Source organism: Plectropomus leopardus, chromosome 1 (assembly GCF_008729295.1).
Source record: "Plectropomus leopardus isolate mb chromosome 1, YSFRI_Pleo_2.0, whole genome shotgun sequence".
Classification (NCBI taxonomy): Eukaryota; Metazoa; Chordata; class Actinopteri; order Perciformes; family Serranidae; genus Plectropomus; species Plectropomus leopardus.
The window spans coordinates 15113545-15138563 of NC_056463.1; the positions used below are offsets into that span (position 1 = coordinate 15113545).

Here is a 25019-nt window from a genome sequence, read left to right on the forward strand (position 1 = left end):
TATGCATCATACCCTAATACACATTAGCATCTTGCATCATGTGGATACCCTTCCACCGTGTCTAAATTTATCTCCAAAATTGATATTAAATATTTATATCACTCTAGCTTTAAGTGGGCTTCCCCCTCTTCAAGGATTCGTCTCTGTCCGCCCCCTCAGAGGTAAGCTCTCCATTTGGCGAAGCGGAAGGGAGATTCCTCAGCTCTTCCAGTCATAAACCCCCTCCTCTCTATGATGGCACCGTTACGCACCACTATAAAAAGCGGAGACGTGATTTTCTGGGGCGAATCCCTGCCGACGTCACTCCCAGTCCTATATAAATATCCCGACTCGGATCAAGCTCGAGCAAAACAGCTTTTCGGCTACAACAAGTCTTCAAACCAAGGATTATTGGATTGCCTTCGTTGGATTTAATTGCCAGCACAGAGTAAGTGCCTTTAATTAATATGAGACATTGGAACTTTAGTTTTATTTTGCTCTGTTCAGTTGAATAAACATTTGGTCAAGCCAGGTCCACATACCAGGAAAATAAGATTTGATATTTGCTTAATTATAAGCTACTGAGCCAGATGTTTTAATTCTACAACATAATTTAATGACAAACATTTTCGTAAAGATTATTCTGTAGACTTTTACACACATCCTTTACGCAAATGTATGTGTAATTAAACATCAGATCACAGATTTACACATGCTGTATTTATCGACAGATCCTCGGTACAAGCACGATGACTTTGAACAAGGGTGACAAATTGCGGAACATGGACAAGAGAAGAGGAAGCATGCCTTTTCCCATGAATCTACCAAACCTACACCGAAGAAGCATGCCCGTAGACGACCGGGACCTGCGCGCCACGATGCCGCAGACGGGGCAGACCGATGAGCTGTCCAACCTCCTGCGCTGCACGTCCTACTCGCCGAACGAGCAACACCGAGGCAGCTGTGCGTCAGACTCCTCCGATTCCGTGATCTCTACCAGCAGCGAGACCGAGTCTCAGGTGTACAAGGTGGTTCTCCTCGGGGAGCACGGCGTCGGAAAGTCCAGCCTGGCGCGCGTCTTTGGAGGAGTTGAGGATGCTGGTCACGACTGCGATGAAGCAGGTAAATGGTGATGCTGGGATGAGTCATCAACCATAGCAACTCGAACACACACTCCCGATGTCTTTTGTCTGTGAAGATAATTAGGGCTGTCAAAGGTTAATTTAGTCTTCCAAATCGACAATAGACAGTGCAATTATATTACAGTTTATGCTTGGAGATACAAGGTTTAATGAAAGAAGTGCAGTTCTGAGATCTGAAGCATCAGAACTTTGAAGGTCACTTTTTGAATTATCCTAAAATTTTAAAAGAAACAGCTACTCAGTAATGAGGCTATGGATTAAAAAAATACATTAAAGCCTTTTTAAGTCTCTAATTCAGAATTATGTATAAGGAACATCACATCACATCATAGAGTTTCTCCGATAGATCAGAGAGAAAAAAAATCAGGGATCTTATTTTTGCACGCAAGAGTGTGCATGCATTGATTATTGCTATTTCCATCTGTAGCGAGGCACCAGCCCTGCCCTCAGCTGTCAGACACACATCCAATAGCATAATGTGATGGGAAAACACAAAAGACCAGTGATGGCTTGATCACAGACTATGATCATCTTTCAATGTGTAGACTACAAAAGAAAAAATGTGCTAAAATCAATATTTAGAAATGCAGCAACACACACAAGTGTTCAGAACCGCTTCTCTCCATCAGAGTGTAACCATATATTTCTTCTTTTTTTTTCTCCCTCAGGAAACACTTATGACAGATCTATCGTGGTGGATGAAGAAGAGACATCTATTATGTTGTATGACATCTGGGAACAGGTTGGTTATATATTGTTTGTGTAATGTTCTCTCCATTTATTTTGATTCATTGTAAAAGATGGGGTCAAATGTGTGATGTTAAACTTCTGTATCTTTCCTGCAGGATAACAGTCAGTGGCTGAAAGATCAGTGCATGAGGATGGGAGATGCTTACATCATTGTGTATTCGGTGACAGACAAATCAAGCTTTGAGAAAGCGTCAGAGCTGCGTATTCAGCTTCGCCGAGCCAGGCAGTCGGAGAATATTCCCATAATCCTTGTGGGTAACAAGAGCGACCTGGTTCGGTCCAGAGAGGTGTCTGTAGACGGTAAGTCAGTGTGATTGATTAACTTTTGAACCTAAAATGTGCCACAGATGTATGACATGTTAAGATGATATAAGCTTAATGGGAGTGGGTTATGAAGTTTGGTAAACTTAATCTAATTCTATTCATTCTTGCAGCTTAAAAGCTATTCTTGAGGCTTTTCATGATCAAATCTGGCAGTTGTATTTGGGCTTGACTGGCTTTGGTGGATTTGAGCCACATTTCTCACGCGACTACTCCAGTTCAAGCATGACCTATTCAAATACCATGCAGACTAAAGCCAAAGTTTGAAAGCTATTGTAGCTTACTATTTTCAGTTCTCAGCCTTAATCTACTTGAACTTCTACTTCAATGTTTTCTCACTGTGCATCTACTCAAAACACTAATTTTCCATTCTCCATGTGTTCTTTATCTCAGAGGGGAGCGCCTGTGCGGTGGTATTTGACTGCAAGTTCATCGAGACATCTGCATCCCTACACCACAATGTGCAGGACCTATTTGAGGGCATCGTGAGACAGATCCGCTTGAGGAAAGACAGCAAGGAGGAGAATGCACGACGCATGGCCAACTGCAGGCGTAGAGAGAGCATCGGCAAGAAGGCCAAGCGATTTCTGGGCCGCATGGTTGCACGTAAGAATAAGAAGATGGCTTTCAGGCAGAAGTCAAAGTCCTGCCACGACCTTACAGTTCTCTGAGGAACAGACGGGACAGACGGACAATTTCTTTCTTTGGCCTCTGAAGACCAGATGCTGTGTGTGTTCTAACACTAACCCTAAAGGACTAATAGAGCTGTACAGAAATATATTTTTATTTTTTAGAAACCAACCAAAAGCAAGGAGAGGACTTAATTAATAAATTCGACACTATTCGAGTCATATCATGATAACGTTGATAACCTGCATGACGCTTTGCAAACATTTATTTAATGTTTTGTCTGCCTTAAAAATGTTGCTGTCATAGTATGAGCAGTATGTATGAGAAATCCACAAAGGCTTTTTATTTCTAATGAGTTGCAAAGATTGCCTTGCTGTTGGGTTATTGTTTGTGCTCCTTTATTGGAGGGGATTGATGTATATACTATAACATGAATGATGCCGAATGCAACATACATCTCATTATTCTAAAAGACAAGGTAAAGGATCACAGTGCTTGGTCATCTGGAGTCATATTTACTTGAAACGTGGTACGCAGGTTCGTCCCTCGCTCGGCCAAGTCACTGGGGAAAAGCTGAAGAAAACTTCTCTTCTTCTATGTTGTTCCATAACATTGGATTCAGGTTGTGAATGTATGTGTAAAGCAATAAGTTATATTAATCTTGTGAACCATGACATTATTTGGAAATTTGTTTACGTTGATTTCATTTTTTCAATAAAACATAAAATCAAAACATAAAAATCTTCTCCGTCATTTTTCCTGAAGCAAAGCAGAATGTAGCAGAAATGAAGGAGATGTTGGGCAGGCGATTTAAATCCTCATGAATAATCATTTGATCGTATCAGTGGAATGGAACCTCACCGGCCATTGGTTTTACAGGAAGGAAACAAGGTAGTTAAGCATGTTTATCTGAAGTTGTTAACCATTAATCCACCAGAGGAGTACAAGTACGCAATTTTTCCACCCAATTTAAACTCCTCTCACACCTCCTCTCACAAGAAGAAGTGCACACTTCATTTGAAGAAGGTAAGAGAAAACCTTTTGTTTAAAATAGGAGAATTTGATATATTTTGCTATGTAATTGATTTTGTTTTTGTTGTTATTGAACATATCTACAGTTTGTTGTTATTCTTTAGAGGCTTAAATTTGAGTAAAAGGAGTTAATAGGGCATTACTGGTATACAATGCGACATAAACTGTGATTTAGTAATGCTAAAATAAAGCAGCACTATCTAAGAAATATTGGCAGGCATTAAGGCCCTGCTGAAATTACATAATCTTTTTAGCCAACTTGGTTTAACAGACAAATGTTTCACTTGCAAATCAAATGTGTCTCTATTTGTCTTTGTGCCACTAGCGTTGCTCTAAACTGTGTTTTGTTGTGGTTATGTATTTAAATGCACACTGTTGGACATGTAAAAACAGTTAAATCTGTGTGTATGAAATATAACCATGGTGGTGAATCAGTAACAAGACAGAAATCATGTTGACTGTTGGGCTGAGGCCATGTGGTTTGAAACACTGAATATGTCACATTTACAGGGACTCATGGCTGACAGAGGTTCAACAACAATGCTCATCATAGCTCTCATCGTAAGATTTTTTTTGTTTAATACTCTTAGCTGTTCTACTTTGTTTATTTTTAAGACTGCATGAACAATGTCTCTAACTACGAAACTTTATTTCTTGTTTCGCAGTTGATGAACACATTTGCACCATGTTCTGGAGCAAATGTTAAAATTGGTGTCCCTGAAAACTACGATGGTATTTTTCCATGGTATCTAGCCAAGGTAAGGCTTTTTAATTTGCTTGGATTCACTAAACGAATGTTCCTCTTGCTCTCATTGCTTTCAGGTGAGAAATTAGACGGGTTATTCTTATAAAATTACTCTTAGTGTCATGTAATTGATAGATCTTTGTAGCCTACAGAACTTAAGGGAGAGATGCTTGAAAGATCTAATGCTAACGGTCAGTTTTTAGAAGGGGTGCCACCTCTAGTTCTGGCAATACTGTTGTCCTTTATGTGTTTAATAATGAGTGATCAACAGGATCAGAACATGCTAAAGCATTGATGGGTATGGTGGAGCGGAGTTTTTGTGGATAACATCTTCTCGCCTAGAGTGTCGAATATGCTAGGTCCAGCACTGATCGTAACCTTTTTAAACTATGTGGATTAGAGCATATGAATCTAAGTGGAATATCAGAAAAAGGTTTTTTTTTTCTTGTGTCATGCTCATAAATATAGTAATCTGGGATAGAGGTTGACCGTAACTCTCTGCCTAGTTGTCAAACAAGCAGTGACTGTTTGAAAAGCCTCAATCCTGATTTTGAGAATGAATATTTTTTTAAAACAATATTCAATTAGATTTTTTGAAAACTCCACTGTCCTCAACATTGAATACTTAAGTATATTTTATAATTACTTAGTTTCCTTGAGACTAAAGAAGGTTGATTAAAACATCTTCTGCCAGCCATTTTAGCCTGTACTGAGAAATATAGTGAAGAGACTACAATCGAGAAAATGAATGTATAGTGGGCCAGAATTGCGTCAGACTCTTTTATTCTCTCCTATCTGCACTTAAGGTTGAAGATGTATGAATATACTGCCGTCACCACTAGACTATAATTGGAGCGTTCACAATGCTGTTGAGGCACCAGCCTCTGCATTCAGTCCAGCTGCGTGGCAGGCGGGGTGCTTTGTTCCAAAATGTCACTCATCCTCTGGATTGTGCGGCAGTATGAGCATGCGGCACTTTGATTAATTGTGACATCATCGCATCTTGTATGAAACATAGTCATCATTTCAACCTGTTGGTTGGACTGAGTGTCATTAACACTCCTCAAATAGCATGTTAATGGCCAGAATGGAGGAGTTGGATAATAAGCCCACTTTGTGTTATAAATGGAAAGGACAGTTGTTCCAGGTTTCAAGGTAAAAACTTCTCATGAGAGTTCACTAAAAAAGGGCTCTAATTTTCAGTTCTCCTATTTTATATTCTTAAATGATCAGTTTAATAATGAGTTTAGCATACTTTATAAAGGACAGAAGCAAAGCTTTAATTGTTTTGAAGGCTACTGTAAATGAGCAGCCAAACACACCACTGGCTCTAAATGCAGACATTTGTATCCTGAGATATTTATATATATAATATCTATAGGACCTATATTTAGGGAATTGGAAACATTTGAACCTTATGGTTAAGCATCTAGGCTGAGCATTCCTGCAAATGATTACAAAGTTGTAGAATTGCTATAACAATTATTTGGTCATCAGGCAAGTTTAATGGCAGGATGCTGGCAAAAATAAAATTAAATGAAGTGTCCATTATTTAATTTTTTTCTTATAGTCAGCAAATTTGTTAAAGGAGCAGTGCATATTTAGTGCCATCGAGCATTATTAAAACTGATAAAATAAAATAAAATGAAATAAACATGAAACAGTTTTGGGTTACAAATCCTGTTTGGCTAGTCACAGATGGGTCTCTTGCCCAGCACCTGCTAATGTGCGCTCACCTTTCTTCGCTGATCATTTAAGATCCTGACATTCAGGAGTTCTTACTGGAAGCCGTTTCATGTTTAAAAAGTGTTTTTCTCCTGACACCGTAACGCTTATTGCGGAGAGGCCACTAACTACCTTGGCCTTTACACCTAAAAACGCAAATGGCCCTAGCTGGAGCTAATGTTTATTTTGTCCATTCTGGGCTGCCATAAAAACAACGTGGCAAACTCCTTGAACGAGGACTAATTCCTACGTAAACATAAACTGCTCATTCTAAGGTGATGTAAATGCGCAATTTTTATTTTCAGGTAATTATACACTTATGGAAACATATTTATTATATTTGATTCCATTTTGCCAATATGTCCCCCTTGATCCTACACAGGAGCTTAAATAAAACTAAAATCAGCAATGCGTGGGTCCATCTCTTAATACTTTTTCAACAGCCTAGGCCAAGGCTTATTTCAAACAGCACTAAATAGTGTCAATTTTGGGGACTATTTTCAGCAGAGGATTAATATACATTTAGTGCACTTGTGATTATAGCAACAGGATAGTGTATGTGGAACTGACTCAAAAGACATGTCCATGGTAATAAGGGAACATTACTTAGCACAAAGGCGTTCTCCGTGATTTGTTTATAATAGTCTTTAGATAACAGTTGCCAAAAAAGCCCAGAGGAGCAACACATACAGCACTTGTTAGTTGGATTGATTAATTGTTGGTTTTTAGTCTTTTCACAGCATTTATTGACAGCAACTAATGTAATACTACTACCACTGCTAGTATTACTACTACTAACAATGATAATGAAGCATTTTAATATGCCAGAGACAAGATACAAACACAAAAACACTAGGCACAAAAGCACAAAAAATTGCAAGTGCAGACATGATAAAACAGGAACATATAGAATGTCACCAGACATCCATAATAGCATAAGATACAAGTGGAAATCAGCTGCAGCTCTGGATTGTATTATTGTGTTTATTAGTCAACATTCCACCACACAGAGTAAGAGTTTCATTTTAACTGAGCATGTGGCTTTTTACCAGTAAACAGCAAAACAGACATCACCAATGCAAATTGCATGAGTCATGTATTTTCAATTTGTGAGCAATTACCAGAAACAGTCTGTGTTTCTAATCTCCCCTTCATTTTGTTTTAATCATGCTTTGTTTTCCTAAGTAGTTAATATTTTTAGTATTTCGCAGTTGAACGTCCTGGAATAGAAAGTGATGTTTTTTCAATATTGTTCTGTTCTTTACAGCTGAACAGCCTGCCAGCTAATTACAGTGACCTGGTGGTAACAGGGGATGATGAGGGGATATTCGGAGTCGACGCTCAGTTTCTGTATGCTCAAAAACCACTGGACAGAGAGAAACAACCGTCTTACTCTCTTCAGGTATATCATATCATAGAAGTGATAGCAATTTTCCAAGTCCTAGCCAATGAACTGATGATACAATTAATATAAATTTTCATTTCCTATAATCTTACATGTTCATATGAGGTTCATTGCTTATATTCAATAATGTATGAAAAATGAATCACTCATTAGATCAGTGGATTCTTATGTCAACAGCAGACTGCGTATTCAAACACACCTACAGAACGTGTGTGTTTGTGTCTGTGTGTGTGTGTGTAATGCAGGTGTCCTTCAGAACATCACAGCATCGTCAGAGCTTTACTGTTGAAGTGTGTGTCAATGACAAAAATGACAATGTGCCCACTTTCATAGAGGAGAGCATGAGAGGCAGCGTGCAGCTCGGGCTTCTCAAAGGTACGAAAACTTTGAGCTATGAGGTCACTGTGTTGCACAACCTTTTACAGTCTGGGTCTCTTTTGTCAGTCCTGCTGCCTTGAATACAAAAACTCGTTCAGTTAATGAAAAACATGCTGAATGTATCCCTGGAAACTGCAGTTACCAGAGAAATTTCATCTCACGTACTCATGAGTTCATAATAGTATTCATCAAGTAATTTGTATCCACATCTTTTAACCTGGGTACCAGTATATTTTACCTATACAACAATTAAAACATTTTAACCATTTAACATCTGGATGGACATCAGTTTTCTTGTAATTTACTTATTTAAGAAGGTGCAATGTACATGAGTCCACATTTAAACAACTGTAAATACATTTGAGCTATCTTGGGAGCTAGTTGTCATTAGTAGTCCCCTTCCTGATGTTAATAGGCTTCTGAAAATAATTAAAAAAAATATGATATGAAGATACAATATGTGCAATAGATTGTTAGATAATATTACAAATAGCACTGGGGAAAAATGTCCAGAAAACTATATTTAAAATTCTCTTAATTATATATTTAAAATTATGTTACAGAAAAAAAAGCTACAATTTTTTTAAGCTTTCTTGTGGTGATTTTTTTTTTTTTTGCTTTTTCTATTTTATTATTTTTTGTTTTAATTTTATTTCATTATTGTTATTAATATTTTTATTTTTTATTTTATTTTTTCTTTTTCTTTGTAGTTTTTTTTCTTTGTAGTTCTTGTACTTCTAATTTCTTTTTTTAAATCTTTTTTTTCTTTTTTTTTCTTTTTTGCTATTTTTGCTTGTTGCCTTGCCATGTTTTTGAAAGTTATCATGTCAGTTTGCTCAGGAATCAAAGGGTTAAACGGCTTGTATATATTTGGTTGTCCTTACTGGAAACATCTCTTGTTCTTTACTTTTCTGTGTAAACTGGGAAAGTTAATGTGCTTTGGCGTCTGTAATACAGAAGGTAACAGTTTTGACCCGGCGCCATCACTGTCTCTCAGGGATCCCATTCATGCAGGTGGAGGCGCTGGATCGTGATGACCGCAACACCGCCCACGCCGAGCTCCGGTTCAGCCTCATGGAACAGACACCCAGGATTCCCTCCAGCCAAATGTTCTTCCTCGACTCCATCACCGGAGAGGTTTCCCTCACTGAGGAAGGTCAGTCTAGAAAGTTTCAAGGTAATGTGACATTGTTTGCTCTTACATGCAGGTTTTCTTCAGTAAGCTCACAATGCAGAGATAAGAACTCATTTCTTTCAGGATAACTCCCTGCAACTTTAGAGCAACTTTTTCTTTTCACACACTCACAAATGCTTTCTAATGCATTTTAGCAATGTTTGAACAAGCCACTTAGTCATGGAACCATTTTCATTCCATTAGTTTACCAACATTGCCAAGTAACAACAAATTGCAGTACAGCAATTCTGCAGATATTTTGTCAAAGTTAAGAACCAGTATTGATATTACATAGTTTCTCAACCAGAGAGTGCTGACAGGTTTATCTTCCAAACGTGAAACACCCTGTGTAGTACTTATGTTAAAGACATTTCTTTAAATTAAAAAAAAAACAAAACAAAGGGATTCTACTCCAAAATTTGGTTCTTTGGTTTGTCCATCCTGGGCTTCTGTAAAAACATGGTGGTGCAACAAGGCTATCTCTGTGGACGAGGGCCTGCTCCCTATATTAACATTAACAGCCCATTCTAAAGTAATAAAAACAGAATTTTTCTTATTTTCAGGTGATTAAAAACGAAAGAAAAAACACCTTTATCATATTATATTCCATTTCTTGCAACATACCCCCTTAAATTATACACAGTGGACCTTTAAAATAGGATCAAAAAGGAAAAGATTCACCGTTCACCATTCACATCTGGTGAAAGCCAAACACCATATATTTCAAAGACAAAGATAATTTATCTTGTTAGGGTTTGAGTTACCAGCCTTACTGCATGTTATATAGAAAATAAAATATAAATAATGAATTAAGATGTGTACAAAAGTGATGCATTTATATTGGCTTCTTTTAGGCAAAAAGAATTACACATATATACTGTAATACTGTACCTTTGATGCAGTAAATTCCTGTATGCTGATGCTATTTCTGTAGCTCTGGTGTTGCCCTTTGTTTCGGCTCGGCTTGAGCTGGATGACTTTCACGCTTGCCGGTCCCTTCTGACCCAAACTGCTGCTGCTTCTGGTTTCCACAGAGCTTCATAGTAGCAGTAAATACTGAAAATGACCTTGGTGATTTTCTACTTTATTTTCAGGCCAGCCGTAACTGACGGTTATGATTACCTTCACAGTGGGTTGTTTCCGTTCTTTCTTTTTCCATTTTGGCAGGAGATTGAAAATTAAGTGATGAATCTAGCACTAAGGGACATGTTCAATTTAGCAGGCATTGTGTGTAATGTCTTAGTAATACAAGGGGAAAATAAAGTCTTTCATAGTTTTTTCTTTCATAATTACAGGATGCTTATATGTATATTCTTTGCCTTTTGTGTCTCTTTAAATTTGTTTTGTCCTTTGATTCCTCACATACATTCACAGAGTATACTTAAGACGACTTTGTAAAAGAAGTTAAAGGGATATTTCTAATTTTTTAAGTGGGGTTGTATGTGGTACTAATCCAAAGTCAGCTCATTACATATACAGTAGATGACAGGTTTTGAGAGGCAGACTGGAGTCTGGAAGCTAAGCGGAGTACTGCTGTGGATGAATGTCGGCAACAAAACATATCTGAGATACCTAAAAAAGTTCCACCTAAAAAAATCACTATCAGTTTGCATGTACGCTATACTGAGAGTATTTTCACTGCTTTACCTTTTCATCAGACAGCCCGTTATGATGGGGTAGCCGTAAACCATTTCGGTTCTCGATGTATGCTCTCCTCAAAGTCACCAGACTCCACTGACAAAAATAGTAGTTATAGCGCGCTCAACACAGGAGCTGCTGGTTTACTGCTGCTTCAGTCAAGTAGTTAGTTTGATGCCAAACACAGTAACACAAACAAACTGTTAGAGGCAGTGGTCAACCAGCAGCTCCTGTGTTCAGCGATGTTAAATCACAGTTTTTCTCAATGGAGTCTGGCTTTAAAGACAGCGGTATAACGGCTTTATTTTCCCATTGGAAATCACTGTCCGATATTAAAGTAAAGTGTTAAATATATTATAAATATAGCAAACATATACACTGATATTGATTTGTTTGGGTGGGACTTAAACGCTAAAATGCGTTTTGTTGTTGGTCCCTCTACAGCAGTACACTATATAGCTTCCATGTCAGACTCCAGCCTGCTTCTCCAAACTGGGGAGCATGCTGGCTGACATCTACTTTTTGTGATATACTGTCTCTGAGTAAGTATCCTATACAGCCACACTTCAAAAAAATCTGAATTTTACCTTTCGTTCAGATATAAATCTGAGGAATCATTTAGTGTCATTTATCCCACTGCAACTATCAGGAGCCTCTGCTCTGGACCCGGAGATGTGCGGCCGTTACAAGCTCTTAGTGATGGTGAAGGACATGGCTGGGAAGGCGAACGCTTTCTTCACCACCGGCCTCGTTACTGTGGAGGTGACTGGAAACACCTGGGCATCGCCCGACCCTGTACGACTTCAGGAAAACCTCCCAGGCCCCTACCCCATCCCCATCTCACAGGTGAGGCAGCATCACCCCTATAAACATGTTCACTCTGAAAAACAAATCCACCACTTTTGCACCTAAAGTGTTTTTACCCATCTGTGTTAAAACCACGTTTTAATTTTTTGATCTCTGCCATAAATCATGCAAACAGCAGGGGGTAAGCGCTGGCTTTATTGTTTATGCAGTTCCAAGTGTTATATCATATTACAATAAAACAAACTCTGTCAATAGCCCGGACTGAGTAAAGTGGCATCACATTGCCAGTTGCTGTTTTTAGTGGCTCTTGGGTCCTCCTAAGTGACCAAATACTGAATTATTGATGCTGTTCAAATGCCATGGATCCTTTCATTCTACCTCCAAACTGAGTCACTATAACTCCCATAATCACTCACTCTCCCACCCACCCAGCACCACCACCACCACTCTGAGGGCTATTACACAAACCTAACAGCTTGAGGGCAAAATGCACCCCGAAGTAGACGTCACATATGGCTTATTTTAATCATATTGTGTAGCTCAGTATAAATGATTTAGTATTTCATTTAATTTAGGGAAAAAACCCAGACCAACTCTATAAATTTCCTGGCATGGGTGTCTGTTTTTTTTTCCAGAAATATCTTGATTTTGGCGTCAGCGAACAAAAATATATGCATATATATATGTTAACGCAAATTCACAAAACGAGTAAATAAAATAAAATAAAATAATAATGATAACTGAAATGAAATGAAATAAATTTAAAAACATAGGTTGAGGATTGTGTTAGGTTAATACACTTCAGTTTAAATACATCTTATATTAATGTACATATGTTAAACAGTAAAAACTAAAAAAACCTTTGACAGATTTGGACATTACAGAGGTTAACTTTTAGTATATCCCCCAGTACCTCCATTGTGTGAATTAAGTCTGTCCTCTCTGGACAGACCCCAGATGTGCTGAAAGAGCGAGTCTGCTTAATATCTGGACTTTAATGTAACCTTGAAGTCTGCTTTGACAAACTGATTATTTAATTTGAGCTATTTGGATAATCAATCAATACTTTAAGTCACTTTTCAAGCAAAGATACCAAACACTCTCTGGTTCCAGCCTCTCAGTTGTAAGGATTTTGTGCTTTTCTCAGTTGTATATCATTTTAAACAGAATGTCTTTGAATTTAAAAAAGACATATGAAGACATATGAAGAGTATTTTATGCTATTTTCTGGCATTCTATAGACCAAATGAATAACTGATTAATCAAGAAAACATATTGCCAGATCAGCTAATGATGAAAATGGCTGTTGGTTGCAGCCCTATTTGCTAAGGTTGGTTGAAATAAAAAATGAAACTGCATCAAGGAAGCTACAACAGTAACCATGGTGACTTCATGAGGACAGGCACATTTTCAGATCTAAAGCTGGAGATCCTGCAATCAAATATATTTTGGCTTCAGTCTCCGTGTCTCAAAAAAAATCTTGAAGCCCACTCACTGTTTCATTGTGGACTCACTCTAAAAAGTGTCACCTTATATATCTGATCAGTTAACACTTACTATTCTAAATTACAGCAATACTGTAATGTAAATTTAGTCAAGAGGTTTCCCTCAGGTTCTATCCAACATATCACTCTGTCTGTCCCTGGTCTTGTCTAACCTTTTGGTTGTTATGATATTAGGCATATCAGCTTCATGTCTATAAATAACTCAAAAGCCCTCAGAGGTTTTGTAACACATGGAAAAAAAATCAGCTAGCAGTGACAGTTACCCTTTGTGAGGAAATTTTTCAAATGTACGCCTGCACCAGGAAAAAAATCTACTGTATTCATTCACTTCTGGGAACTGTGAAAACAATGAGGCTTGTAGAGCTGATTCTGATGCCGAATTAAATGCATTGTGCAGGTCCTTAGAGTCGCTGTGGCCGGTAGGTACATCACAGTGCCTCCCCCTCCTCCTGTTTTCTCCCACCTCCCCCTCACTCGCCCTCAGCCTCTCATCTCTCCTGTTCTAACAGCCCCTTCCACCCACTGAAAACGTGTGGATTCACAAGTGTAGGCACATTTTTTTCCCATAGTTTTCAAAGGCCAGTTCAAATCTACAATAAATTCAGTCTTTTTGTCTTGTAGGTTTCACACCTCATAACCAATGCTATGACACACAGCTTGGTAACTTTTAAAGGTTAACTCATTTTCATAATTTTGATATCAACAAACAACATCTGTGCCTCTATGTAAATGAGGATAAGTGAAAATATTTAATTGAGCAGATTCCCTTAGTGTAATTGCTTCAATGTGTAATGAAACGTGTAGAGATTGACAGATTAAGCATTTGCTGTTCGATCAATGAACTGTTGACATGAAAACCATTTCATCATGAATCTAAATCAAAAACTGGATTAGCTTAACATTGATGTTTACATTGGGGAAGCCTCATTTCGCCCGCGCTGAGTGATTGTACTGCTGTGCTCAGTGGGTGGTGGGACAAACCGCTGTTATGACACATACAGAGATAGTCATGTTCAAGGGCCCACTCTATGGATGTCACCTCCCCTCCTGTCTCAGATAAATGGAGCAGTCGTGTTCATATCCACTCATCTGCAGCAAATGTTGTCTTTTGACATCCTCCGTGGTGTGACGTCATTTTGTCAGATGCTGAAATCAATCTGCTGTTTCGCATATGTAATGCGTTTTTCTGTAAAAGTCAGTGAAGTCAGGATTGCTGCTGCGATCAATTCGACTCACTCTGCAATCAGATAAGAAAAAGCTCTGCTTTAATTTTTAAAATGAAATCCAGGCATTTGTTATCAGTACTTTTGCGTCACTGGGGCTATGGAGGTTAATTTCTATCGATCGCATGTTTCTGATTGCCTCTCTAAAACTTTGATTATGTAATGCAATCAGTAGAACTACTTGATCTCAGTAATGCAATCTATTGAGACTTTGGAGTGGGAGAGAGGCCTCAGAGCCTGTGAATGAATGAGTCAAGGCTCTTAGCTGCATTGAATTGTCAGTTTTCACAGTTAAATGAAATCTGATATTTGTTGCAGAAGTTGTTTGAGCCCCACTAGACCTTTGTCACAGGATCATAATCAGTGTTCAATAATACAAATGATACTTTTATCAATGTGATGCTTCAGGTAACAATAGTCATCAGAGCTGATCTCATCTTTTGTTTGAATCACACCAGCATTAAAGCTGTTATGATCATTTTTTATGTTCACAATATAGATCACAATTAATGCTATTGTTGGTACATATCTGTTGGATCTGCAAATAAACAACTGCTTGCTATTTTTTTGCCATCTCAATGATAAATGTTATTATTTAGCATAGTTTCTGAACAAAGCTCACAAAGTACTTTGCTGTGTTTAAACAACAAACTAAATCATGAAGTGTTAATCATAAAAACAATAAAAATAGAAACAAAGAAATAAAACATAATAATTAAGATTAAACAATGAAACACATGATGTGGGAAGGTAGGACAGAATGATCATAGGACCGCTAGACTGTAAAAGAGTGTTTTTAGAGAGAGAGAGAGAGAGAGAGATGAAGCCGTCCCAGTCTCCTCAGTGAGGTTGTTCGAAAGTCTGGAGGCCCTGGTGGCAAATGCTACGTCACCTTTGTTTTTCAGTCTGGATTAAGGAAGGAGAGAAACATTTGAAGACCTCAGGGCACATGACAGCACATGGGGGGTTAAAAGGTATGACTTGGGGGCCCTGCCATTTTGGTTTAAAAGTAAAATTTTAAAATCAACTCTGAAACTGACAGGCAGCCAGTGCAAAGAGGACAGGATGGATGTGATGTGCTCTCTTTTCTGGTACCTGCTGAAATCCCAGTGGCTGTATTTGTACCAGTTTTAAAGGGTTGACAGATTTTTTTATCACAGACGGAGAAAAGGGTGTTGCAATAATCAAGTTGTGATGAAATAAAAGCATGGATGACTGTTCAAAGGTTACTGGTTTATAGTACAGTTTTAGACATGCTCCTAAGCTGAAAAAAGCATGACTATGAAAAATTTGATTTTGGCTGTTCAAAGTGAGGTTGTTGTTTAAGGTTTCTACACTGTCGAGTAATAAGATGGGAGTTTGAACCTATATGTTTGTTAGTACAGTGTTGGAGAAGTCGGTGCCAAGTATCTTAGTCTTCTTTTTAGTCGAGTTGAAGGAAATTTTTAGTTATTTATTTATGAGTATCATCAAGACATTAAATAAGCCAAATCTTATGAGATGTCCCAGTGGCAGCATGTAAATCGTGTAAAGAACACTGTGCTCTGTGATATTACGTCAGTGTTTTGTTTACAGCTTGTTTATGATGACGCAAGTGGCCAAAGTATTTATATTTGCAAGACTGTTACTGGAGGTTTAATGTTTCAGACCCAAAGACGTCGCTCTCTATGTTTCTGTATCTCTAATCCTTTAGCGCTGCCTTTTAGCCAAAACACACACTCTCATTTTATGTGTCACCTCAATTGTTATTGTTATTTCTAGATTTAGATACTAGTGATCTCACAGGCAGTAAAAATGTCTCTGCTCCCTTCAAGACATCCAATATTTGCCATGTCACTATCATATCATATCTTTAATTTACAGGGCTATGTTCTTTTTTTAATTATCATTAATTTGTAATGTTGTTTTATCAATTAATCTATAAACTGCTATTTTAAAATAAAAAAAAAGTCATTGCAGTTTGCCAGAGCACAAATCACACATTCAGTTTCTTATTTTGTCCACTTAGCATTCCAAAAGCAAAAAAACACAAATAACAGTTTTAAAAAAAATATATATGTATTATTAATGACAAAGAGAGGAAGAAAATCTCACATGTGAAAAGCTGCAATAAGCAAATGTTTGACATTTTTACCTGAGTTTGGACTGGATCGATTAGCAAAATAGTTGCAGATTCAGTACCTATTTCGATTGATTGATAGATTGTTTCAGCTGTAACATTTAACTATTTCCTGATTTGATTTTTTGGCCAGAGCATTCGTCTCTTCACTGTAATTCAGCAGTTTATTACTCTCCGGTACACATTGTCTTGGAAAGGAGCACACGCAGATGTGAGGAGCCCTTGACGCAGCTCAAACACAAGCTATTGGGAGAGACAGAACGTGCTCTGCAAACTCACACACTGACGGAGGCAAAAAAAGATGACTTCATAGATGTTTAGTAGAGAACTTTATATAGAGCAGTCGACGATCATTAATCAACTATTCAAACTTTGAAGTTCTGAGGTCCAGAAACACCATAACACTAGGAGGCGGCCAGCTGTGTGAAACGGCTCTGTGTATACAGAAGCATAGTGTTTGGGCAGCCATCTCTAAAACAAGGGAGGAGTGTGTGACAGTGAGCTGAGGAGATACACATGCTGTGGGTGTGCATCAGCTGTGCTGTGACTGGGCTCCTCTCCTTGTTGGGTGCTGTTTGATGGCTACTAGGGCCCTTTCAGCCCCACTGCACAGCCCTCTGTCAAGGGCTGTAAAACAGAGTGGAAAATCCCCCTCAGCCTGCATAGTTAGTTTTGGCTGTGCTCTCTGTTCCACATCATTGTCAGCGTGTTTGGTTGGCTTCTTATCATGTAAACAAATGGTAGCTTAGCTTTGTACTTATACATCATACAGACCCTGCTGAATAACTTTCTACATTTATACTGCATGGTAAATTTTTAGTTGCAGCCAGAATAAAAACTTTTATGTTTGTGTGTGTGTGTGTGTGTGCGTGTGTGTGCATGTGTGTGCGTGTGTGCGTGTCTATTTCTGAAGGTGAAATGGAGTGGAAGTCAGGCAGAGTACAGTCTGGAGGGGGAGTTTCCAGAGATGCTCTTCACCATCAGCAGAGAAGGAGTCATTTATCTCAACGCTCCTCTGGACAGAGAGACACAAGACCAGGTCTGTATATAACTACAAGCAAAACATCTCCAGTACCTTAAAATAAATGTCACTTTATGATTACTGTTCAAAGTGTCTAAACATTGAGGCTGTAGGTGCTATAATGGACCTTTAAGATGGACAGAAGCAGATTTATTTCTATGCTTTAACTTTGTTATGTGGTGCTTGTTTCACACATGACAATAAATGAGTGATAAATAAATGAGTTGTCCTATAATCTTAATATAAAGTTTGCTTTGATTCGAAAGCTTTAAGTCATTTACTGGCTCTCCCAAGATTGTTTCCACTGAAACAAAAAAATCCATTTTAATTATCCCTGTCATATTACTTGCAGCTTTATCATCTTTTAATTAAAAGGGCCATGGGACACATAATTGCAACAAAGCTGAACACTGAGCACAGTCTATTTTTAAACTGAACAGAGGTAATTAAGCACACAACCCAAAGCCTGAAAAGCACAGCTCTAGTCCTTGAACATATTCTGCCTGTGGCATAAAAAAAATAATGATTATATTATTACAAGGACTAAAAAAGTTAAAAGCTTAATTTAAAATCTTGTTCACTTAAGGCTTAGTGAATGATCATTATTTGCGATAGGATTACACATTAAAAATCTTAATTTCTTTGCATCTCGCTCTTGATTTTTGCTTATTACTTCAGCTTTGAATGGCTCACTAAACTGTATGTCCTCGCACAAATTCTCAAGTGGCCAAAAAACAACATAGGGGGTCTGTGTGCACCTGGTATTATCATGCATCTTGGTTGAGCCGATCACAAGTGGACAACTCTATGACTCTCTGTACACATCTGGCATTAGAATGCGTGTCCACATGTATTTGTGATCAGATCTCACTTCCCTGCTCCTCATGCAAATAAACACATACATCATGGCATTCACCATCATTAGGAGATAAATGCTGCAGGAGTGTGAGCTCTGCGCTGGGGACAGTGAGAAAGAGTCGGCCTGGGCTAACTGTTATCATCACACGGCTATTGCTACCGAGTAGTTTTTCACGAGTTTGACAGCAGAGCGGAGCTGTTTCAGTCTCATTGTGAGTTTTTGTTTGGACTGTTTAACAGCTGCTGCTGTGTTAGCTCATGCTAACTGGGCAGAAGTTGAGCTGACTGTTTGCCAGTGTTCTGTCGATATGCACAAATTACTTAGAAGTGCTACTTAGCTGCTTTGTGATTTTGCAGTATACATGTTGTGAGTAGTAGTGTAATATAATATAATTCTGTGGTGGGATAATTAGTTAATAGAGGATAATGGTCTATTGAAATATGCTATCCCTGAAATCTCCAATAAAAATGTAATGATAGATTATCAAAATGCTACCCACATCCTTAGAGTTCACTTATCCTGGTTTGTAATAATTTTTTAGCACCAATCTGCTATTGATTTGTGCTATGTTAGCATCTTTTTACAAGGCGGCTTGAATTGAGCGGCTCTGGAGATGGTCCTTAAGCGCTGCATCTAACAGCAGCGACAGTTATTTTATCCTGTCACCTGAGTAGGCAGTCCTTTAGTGTAGCACAGGACATATGGGTGTACACACTGTGGCCATAAGCACCCCAGACCACCTGCAAATGTGGTTTCAGCAATCAGATCTCAAGACGCTTTGAGGATGTATTTGTTGTATTCACACCTGACCTGTCCGCTTGTCATACAATCACTCAAAGCACATGTTAATACCAGGTGTAAACACAGAGAGGCAGAGCAACATCAGTGGATGTGATTAATGTTTAAACACATGCTTCTAGCATATTGTATTATCTGTCTTCTGTGACGATGTATTGAAAGGGCGCAGTTTGTTTTCTGTGTTCTGTGTTTCTCTGTTTTGCTCCACCTGATGGGAAGGTTTCTAGATGCATACTCACCATCGTTCCAAAAGTGGTTAATAATCAGTGGATTTGTTAAATAGCCACGAAATGCCGAACGTCTGTTGTCTGAATGCAGCTCCGTCTCTATCTCCTTCATGAATGATGGTGCTGATGGACCTTTTTTCACATTGTAAGCTTTGTGCCCCCTCTTGTCAGAGGTGCAGAATGATGAGTATAGAGATGCCTATTCACACAAATAGTTTCTCACTTCATCGCTCTATATTGTTTACCAGTATAGAATCCTATTCCATCACTTAGTTGGCAGGGGAACAGTGTAACAGTCTACTGCAGAGCTTGTTTAATCTTCGTCTAACCACTTTATTTCATAAAACACTGTGTTTTTATTATTTGCTCTTTCAGTTCCAGATCAGCATTGTGGTTGAGCGCCCAGATGGCAGAGAGATTGCCAAGTCTGTGGAGCTGAGGGTGATGGTGGGCGACGCCAATGATAACAGACCCACCTTTCCACAGGCACAGTACCATACTGTGGTGAAGGAGCTGGCTGCACGAGGTAACTGACTGCTTTGCTTATTTTCACTAGTCTCAAAGAATATTTGGAAAATATTTTGTAAAAAAAAACACAAGTCTCACTGTTGCTTCTCCAACATGTGTTAGAAAATACGGTCCAAAACTGCCTTGATTCATCTTATGATTTTTAGTCATTGCATAACAGAGGTGGTGGATATTAAAGTTAAAATCCAAAGCAAAATGGAAATTTCCATATAAAAATGCTTTACTTCAAAATACTCAACTAAGTGTCAAAATCTATTTAACATTTCTAATAATTGGTGAAGTTGGAGATCATTATGAAACAACACAATGAGATCTCTAAATAATCCCTTGTCACATTTGCTCTGTAAAGGGAATCTTTCACAACAAGGTAGAGGAAACACTGGCTGGAGAGACACTGCAGTGATGGAAGAGCTGAGAGTGCCAGATACCTTTTGTGAAAGCAGATTGGGATTTTTGCCAGGACACAGGGGGAAAGCACCCTCACTCATAAAAAGCACATGGTGTGTTGTGACATATCAGGTCCCAGCATAAAAGCTTTTTTGTTGATGCTTTAAAACGGGTGATTCTGGGAAATGAATTAGACCGGACAGTCTGTTTATCTAAATGGAATTACTGGATGAGGATTAAATGAGAAAAATATTATTATATCCGTCCTCCCCCTTATTCCCATTCAGTGTGTTTGTGGTTGTAACTTATTGCAGTGAGAAAAACATTTTGAACTCTGAAAAGATGTCTGTGTTTAGTTGTTGTTTCATCTTCTTTGTTAAAGAATTTAAAAAAATATAATGAAAAGAGATACAGAAATTATAGCAGAAGTAAATGACTATGTTAAAATTGTGTCTCAAGTGATCTTATGGCTGTACATTTTTAGATGAACTTGTCTTTCAGAGGCCAGCTGTTACTGTTTTTTTTGTTTCCCCAGGGACAGAAATCCTGACAGTGCAGGCAGCCGATAATGATGATCCCAAGACGGACAACGTTCGGATATTCTACCGTTTAGTCGGACAAATTCCAGAGAGTCCCCGTGCCCTCTTCAGAGTGGACCGTGACTCAGGGGTCATCTCAGTCCAAGCCGACAGCATGGAGGGCACTGCACCTCAATACACTCTCACCATCACTGCTGAGGATGCCAAAGGTGATTTTGGATCGATGCAAAATAGAGCCTCCCTCATATTGTGATTTAACCTTTTCCAACCTCACTAAGTCTCACAAAAGGTATAAAGACATTTAAATTGTGACTTTAAAAAAAACAACCTTTTTTATCGAATGTCTTGGCATTTCCTTTTCGTGAAGCACTGAGATACATTGGAAGGGAAAAGAATACTAGAGATAATGTTTTTTTAAGTTCAGTTTTGTTTTTTTAATTAAATTACTGGATTGTCAGTATTGCCTTTATTGACCACCAGGAACTAATAGTAAAGTAACTAAGTCATAATAATGAAGTGATAATAAATAGTGTATGTGTATTTTATAACTTGGAAAATTAGCAGGTGAAATGAGTTTTAACTACAACTTTAATGTCTAGATTACCTTAATACAACAACTCACTTAACTGCAAACCAAGGATACATTACATTCGTATGTTACAAATTGCATCAGATACGCTGACACTTAACATTTCTTTGTATTAACAATGCCGTGGTTATTATGTTGTTAGGTTTAGGCACAATAACCACATGATTATGGTTAGGAAAGATGATTCAATGTCTCAGTGAAGCTTTTTAAGGCACTAGCCCTGGTGGAAAAATAGCAACATGTCACTAAAAACACCCATGTTTAGTGGCTAAAAATCAACTGAAAGCACAGCAATGACTCATCAAATCACATATTGTTTTGCTGGGTCTTGGGGCTACCGTCTCATCAAGGTGTCATGTCATCCGCTGTCCCCTCCACTTCTTGATGACAAAGTCAGCTCATATATTCACAACAGTGGACACATAGACTTTAGACACATTATTTTAGAAATGGACTGTACTTGTATAGCACTTTTCTAGTCTTTTTGACCACTCGAAGTGCTTTCACACTACATGTCACATTCACCCATTCACACATTGGTGGGGTGGCCGAGGCTACCGTACAAGGTGCCACCTGCTACTCAGTAACCATTCATAAGCACGCACACACCAATGACTCAGCATCGGGATCAATTTGGGGTTCAGTATCTTGGCTGGAGGAGCCGCGGATTGAACCGCTGACCTTCCGATTAGAGGACACCCGCTCTACCTTTGAGCCACAGCTGCCCCATTAATATAAAACATATGAAACACATAGATGTAAGATATTTGTGGTTTGAAAAAGCGTACAATGCCAACATTTTTTCTGGTGACTGAGCTGCATACAAATGTTTGACAGTTTGCTAATTAAAATTATAAAAATGTAATTAGAGGATATATTTGTATACTAACAAAAGAAGTCAAAACCTTATTACTGAATTATTTCTCCTGCTCCCTCCCACTATGCTATTATGCTATTATGTAGACATATATAGACTCATCCTGTAGACATATACAGTAGCTTTGCTTTGATTTTGGGTCTACTGCGAATAAGAAGATCTAATTTTTGGAAGAGAATTAAATTATTTTTCCAGTATAAAAATAGTGCTTCCTTAAAAAAGACTTTACGAGGCAATGTTTCCCATTACCATCCTTGTCATTTAACTGTTGCAGACGTGGACGACATGACCAATCACAGTGTCCATTAAATGTCGGTCATGATGAAAAAGTAGTATGTGATCAAGCTGCAAGCCGTTTGAAGGACATTACTGTACCTTTTAGGAGTCAATTAAGAAAAGAGAGAGAAAAGAAAGCATAGTGTTCAGCGGGGTGTACATAAGGTATCCTCAGGGGTGACAGATGATGTCGTCTGCATGACTCATGCATCAGGTTATGATGCGGCAAGATGAGGTACTTGCTGTTCCTCAGCATATTTTATTTGGGCTGACCCTGAGTCACTGACAGAATCTGTGATCATGTCCCTGGCAGGTCTCAACAGTTCGTGCACTGTGGTTGTGACGGTTCAAGATGAGAACAACAACCCACCAGTCTTCTCCCAACACGAGGTACAAGTGCACATGTACAAACACACACTTCTGACGCAACGCTTTGCTCAGGACACGATAAACAATACTTCTTTGAAAAAGGCAGGCCAAACATTACAAGGCCATCATAAGTGGCTGTTGGACTGCGGACTGTGAATCCGCTGCTGCAGGTCACTGATCTAATTTTCCTGGCGGGGAACTAGATATGCTCTCTAATCTCAGGCTTATAGCGATGGCACCGTGTTATTGGAGGAGTTTTATTCAGTTCTTTGTGCTCAAAGTGGACTGTGTTCTTAGGGTTTAATCTGATAAAGCTTTCTTTGGAGAGTAGTTTCCACTCATTTATTCATGGCCACATCTACATCACGACTAGACAATGATACATAATGCCGTTAACGTGTTAGGAATTATAAAGGATCAGTGTCGTCATACTGTAGCTAATACAGTGTCACAGAATCAGCTGGTTCTCTATTTCTGCAGCTTACTGATTTGAATCTACGTAAGGGAGTAGATGAAATATTTTTAATATTAAACATGCACTTTCTGCTTGAAAGGTGGCTGTAAAAAAGTTTGTTTTTTCTTTTTATCATGAAGAACAGCAGCTGTGGTCACATTGTGTTAATTACAATGCATTCCAATGCTGCCAAGTTTTCACAGTGGTGGGGAAAAAACAAAACATCTACAGAAGTGTCACTGTGATGATGTTTAGAGCGTTAAAAAATAAGAAATGAAAACTAAAGGCGCAGTTCAGCCCAAGTATTTTGAAGGAAAAATATGTATTTTTGATTTTGGGGTGAACTGTCCCTTTAACATCCACAAAACCACTCACAGCAAAATCTACTTCTTCACTTCTTGTTAACAGCTACCTTTGAAGCAAACATGAGCTGAGTCTATACCCTCCAAAAAAGATTTTTGAAGTATAAGACAAGCAATTTTGGGGTCCCCTTGTGGCCTAGGGGTTAAGGTGCTTATTATAGCCTAATGTCCCTTGACTACTTCTGGCTGGGGGCCTGTGCTGCATGTTGTTCCTCATTTTTCTCACCCCTCATTTCCTTTTGTCCCTTTACTTTATGTCATCTAAAAATGTACAAATGCATATTTAAAAAAAAAAAAAAAGATCAGCCATAGCACAAGTATTTGCAATGATAAGACATCTTTGGAAGCTACCGCTGGTATCGATTTTTATGATCCAGTTGATCGTAAGTGCAGGCAGCCGATAGATCTGCCTGAAATGTGACAGTGGTTTCCCTCCTTTTTACATAGCTGCTTGTATGAAAGAAAAAATCGACTGCAGATAGGCAGTTACAGAACATCCCTTCACTTTGCACCCACATGTCCCCCATAATAGAAGACAGAAAAGTCTTACAGGCTGGGAGATACGTGGGAGAGCCATCATGCTGTGATAATGGGTAACCCGTCTCTAGCTGTTCTCTCTCTCAGACCACAGTGACACTGAAAGGCTGCACATTCTTAGCTGTGAAGGAAGATTTTATTTTGAGCAGGGAGAGAAGGTCCAAGCTTTAAATTTAACCACAGACATTGGCTGTAGAGCTTTGGTGTGTAATATCCATAGCAATAACAGGAGACGGTGTTGTTGAATACAAGTTTGAGAGAAGATCTCTTTGTCTTTTGTATAGCATCTGTCGTCATAGTGTTCTTTTTGTCCTTGCTCCACTCAATCGTATTTTCAAGCTGTTTCAAATAAATGTGCTCACTTGCTCAGATAATTGCCACCACACACACACACACAAACACAGAGGTGGAAAATGCTCTTGAGCAGGTCACGCCTGAGAAGTGCAGCTTTTTCCATGGCAATGTGAAGGCACCACTATAGGGGGTGATGTGGGAGGCGAGTGGTGACAGGGCTGGGTTCAGCAACCCTGTGGATGTAGCAGCTAGATCAGAGGCATGGCTGCTTCACTGGAGGACATGTGTGAGTGTCAGATTAAATGGCTGTCTAAACACACGGCGGTGTG

General features: G+C 38.6%; 2 protein-coding genes across 3 annotated transcripts in view; both read left to right on the top strand.

The window, feature by feature from the left end:
* The first annotated feature begins 299 nt into the window (after positions 1 to 299).
* rrad (Ras-related associated with diabetes) lies at positions 300 to 3563 on the top strand. The gene is made up of 5 exons (XM_042486582.1): positions 300 to 427; positions 711 to 1101; positions 1790 to 1863; positions 1967 to 2171; positions 2586 to 3563. The coding sequence occupies exons 2-5, from the start codon at positions 729 to 731 to the stop codon at positions 2861 to 2863; spliced, it is 930 nt and encodes a 309-aa protein (XP_042342516.1). The 5' UTR covers positions 300 to 427; positions 711 to 728; the 3' UTR covers positions 2864 to 3563.
* Positions 3564 to 3823: 260 nt separating this feature from the next.
* Positions 3824 to 25019, top strand: part of cdh16 (cadherin 16, KSP-cadherin) — a 32350-nt gene continuing 11154 nt past the window's right edge. Inside the window, exons 1-11 of one of the 2 annotated variants that reach the window (XM_042489388.1) lie at positions 3824 to 3848; positions 4365 to 4415; positions 4520 to 4612; positions 7592 to 7726; positions 7975 to 8104; positions 9105 to 9263; positions 11569 to 11765; positions 17487 to 17612; positions 19854 to 20004; positions 20929 to 21141; positions 22988 to 23064. In XM_042489388.1, the coding sequence (XP_042345322.1) occupies positions 4371 to 4415; positions 4520 to 4612; positions 7592 to 7726; positions 7975 to 8104; positions 9105 to 9263; positions 11569 to 11765; positions 17487 to 17612; positions 19854 to 20004; positions 20929 to 21141; positions 22988 to 23064 (1326 nt within the window). In that variant the 5' untranslated portion in view covers positions 3824 to 3848; positions 4365 to 4370. Of the gene's footprint in view, positions 3849 to 4349; positions 4416 to 4519; positions 4613 to 7591; positions 7727 to 7974; positions 8105 to 9104; positions 9264 to 11568; positions 11766 to 17486; positions 17613 to 19853; positions 20005 to 20928; positions 21142 to 22987; positions 23065 to 25019 lie in introns of those variants that run through there. The other variant, XM_042489378.1, reaches the window with a different exon arrangement.